At 41.2% G+C, this 2,591-nt stretch overlaps 1 protein-coding gene across 1 annotated transcript; it reads right to left on the bottom strand.

Moving 5' to 3' along the window:
- Positions 1 to 409: 409 nt before the first annotated feature.
- LOC131962995 (C-X-C chemokine receptor type 1-like) lies at positions 410 to 2,205 on the bottom strand. The gene has a single exon (XM_059328120.1). It carries the CDS (start codon positions 2,168 to 2,170, stop codon positions 1,187 to 1,189), a length of 984 nt encoding a protein of 327 aa, XP_059184103.1. The 5' UTR covers positions 2,171 to 2,205; the 3' UTR covers positions 410 to 1,186.
- Between the last annotated feature and the right edge of the window lie 386 nt (positions 2,206 to 2,591).

The raw sequence follows: 2,591 nt of genomic DNA, 5'->3' as shown, positions 1-2,591 counted from the left end.
AAAATGTTGAGATATTATCTCTTAAATTAAACTCTTTCAATTAAATTAAAAACACATTTAAAGTAGGAAATCTTCATATTTGAGCATCTAAAATAAATTTAAATTGATCTCTCCAGTGATTTGCATACATTTTCCATGATATACAGTGATAGGAAAAAAATAGACAAAAAAAACTAATTTAAGAGCTGATATCTTGACATTTTCCATGGTTTTCTTGATAATGATTTTGGTTATAATCATGAAAACCATGGAAAATGTCTAGTTATCAGCTCTTAAAATTCAACTCTTATGAGCTATTTTTGTTTTTATCATTATATTTGTTGCAAAAAATTTACCTTTAGTTGTACCAGGCATTAAAATGAACAAGAAATTGAAGAAAAAGGGTGGTCTAATAATTGTTTTCCATAACTGTATCTGGTAAGCTGGTGTGTGAATGTGAAAGGCTTTGACAGTGGATAGTAAATTCGATAGGTGGCAGACGTGAGCCACAAAGGAGTGAATGACACTGAATATACTAAAACAGCCTCTACTAAGCAAAGACTCCAGGTCATGACTTGTTCTCTGGCTGAGAGACAAAAAAGGGACAAAAAAACATGATAATGTCCATTGTGTTTTCAGAGTATTCTGAAAGGACCTGCTCCTGCTGAACTTTGACCCCATCAACCTCTCCAGTCTGACTTTCCTCTTCACAAGCTATATATGTATGTAAGTCTTCATATCATATAGAGCAAACAATTAATGTAGAAAATAATCAGCACATACTAATAATGTAAAAAGAAAAAAAACATTACTTATAGTTCTAGTTATCCACATGCAAGACAACAGAAAACTGCTGACTAGTCGACTTTAGATGACAAATTATCGCCAAATATTTTGATAATCGATTAATCATTAAAGTAATTTTTAAATGTAATACTATTTAAACTATTTGTATTACCTACTGCTATCTGCTGCAAAAAAACCCCAACAACAACAAAAACCCAAACACTATTGTATGTATTTATTTATATTACATTTACATTACTGTAAATATGCACTTTATGCCTTTTTGGACTTCTGGTTAAATGCTGACACTGAATAAACTAAAACAGCCTCTACTAAGCAAAGACTCCAGATCATGACTTGTTCTCTGGCTGAGAGATTAAAGAAAAAGGGACAAAAAAACATGATAACGTCTGTTGAGTTTTCAGAGAGCGCCATTGCCTTCTGAAGTCTGAGACGTGGACCTGCTCCTGCTGAACCTGGAGCCCACCGACCTCTCCTGTCTGACTTTCCTCTTGACAAGCTGCAGCATCTTGTTCCTGAACTTCTCTCCCACGAAGGCGTAGAGGACGGGGTTGATGCAGCTGTGGAACAGAGCCAGGCTGTATGTCACATTCAGAGCCTTGTTCATCGCCTTCCTGAAGTCACAGACCAACACGATCACGTCGGCCCTCATGAGCGTGTCCACGATCATGGTGATGTGGTACGGCGCCCAGCAGAGCAGGAAGGCGATCACCACGGCGATGATCACCTTCATGGCCCGGTGCTTCTTGAAACCTCGGGTGTGCAGCAGCCTCCCGATGGTGACGCAGTAGCAGGTTACCATGACAACCAGAGGGAGGAAGAAGCCAAAAATATGTCGGAACCCGCGATAGGCTATTCTCCACAAGGAGGCGCTGCCGATGTCAAAGGTTTCTTGGCAAATCATCCAGTCAGGGACGCCGGGAAGCTTGGCGGTGTCGTTGAAAAGCGCGGGCAGAGCGACGGCCCAGCCGAGGGCCCACACTGCTGCACACAGGAGCCGGCTGCACATCCTCTGGCGGCTCCGGAGACTCTCGCTGGCGTGCACAATCACCAGATAACGGTCGATGCTAATGCAGGCCAGGAAGATGATGCTGGTGTAGAAGTTTGCCTCGAACACCAGGTTGAGAAACTTGCACATGAAGTCCCCAAAGAGCCACCCTTTAAGCACCGCCACGGCCCAGAAGGGGATGGTCAGCGCCATCAGGCCGTCTGCTATCGTCAGGTGGAACAAGTAGACGTCGGACGGAGTCAGCGTCTGTTTGCTGGTGCCGATCACCCAGCCCACCAACAGGTTCCCGGGGATCGCCAGTAAAAAGATGGCGATGAGGATGATAGCCATGATCAGAGCTGCTGTAGGAGATGTATGAGCCAGTGGTTGTGTCATACATACTTCAGTGTTTTTATCCAGAACGAAGGTGAAGTTGCCATCGTCACTAAAATTATATAAATCCGCGTAATCCGCCAAAATGAATGACCCCATGGCTATGGGAAAGAAACAGATTGATACAATTATCTTAATGAAACATATTCAGCATCTGCCATGTTTAAGATAATTGAAGCTGCAGAAAAAAAGCACAATTTGAAACCCTGTACACTCTATTACGATTATACACTGAAAAAAAATTGGAGTGACATTTACTTAAAAAAAGCTAGGCAAGTTTTTCCAAGCAGAAAGTGTTTGTAATCTTTACTCAGGCTGTTTCTTAATCATATAATCACATAATCAACCACTTTTTTTAAAAATGAAAATACACAAGTAAATTGCAGATTCACTGATGTCCCTGAATTACATTTTACTTGGAAAT

The sequence above is a fragment of the Centropristis striata genome, chromosome 24, assembly GCF_030273125.1.
Source record: "Centropristis striata isolate RG_2023a ecotype Rhode Island chromosome 24, C.striata_1.0, whole genome shotgun sequence".
NCBI lineage: Eukaryota > Metazoa > Chordata > Actinopteri > Perciformes > Serranidae > Centropristis > Centropristis striata.
Note: the sequence above shows the minus strand (reverse complement) of the source record. Positions and strands in the feature narration are given on the sequence as shown.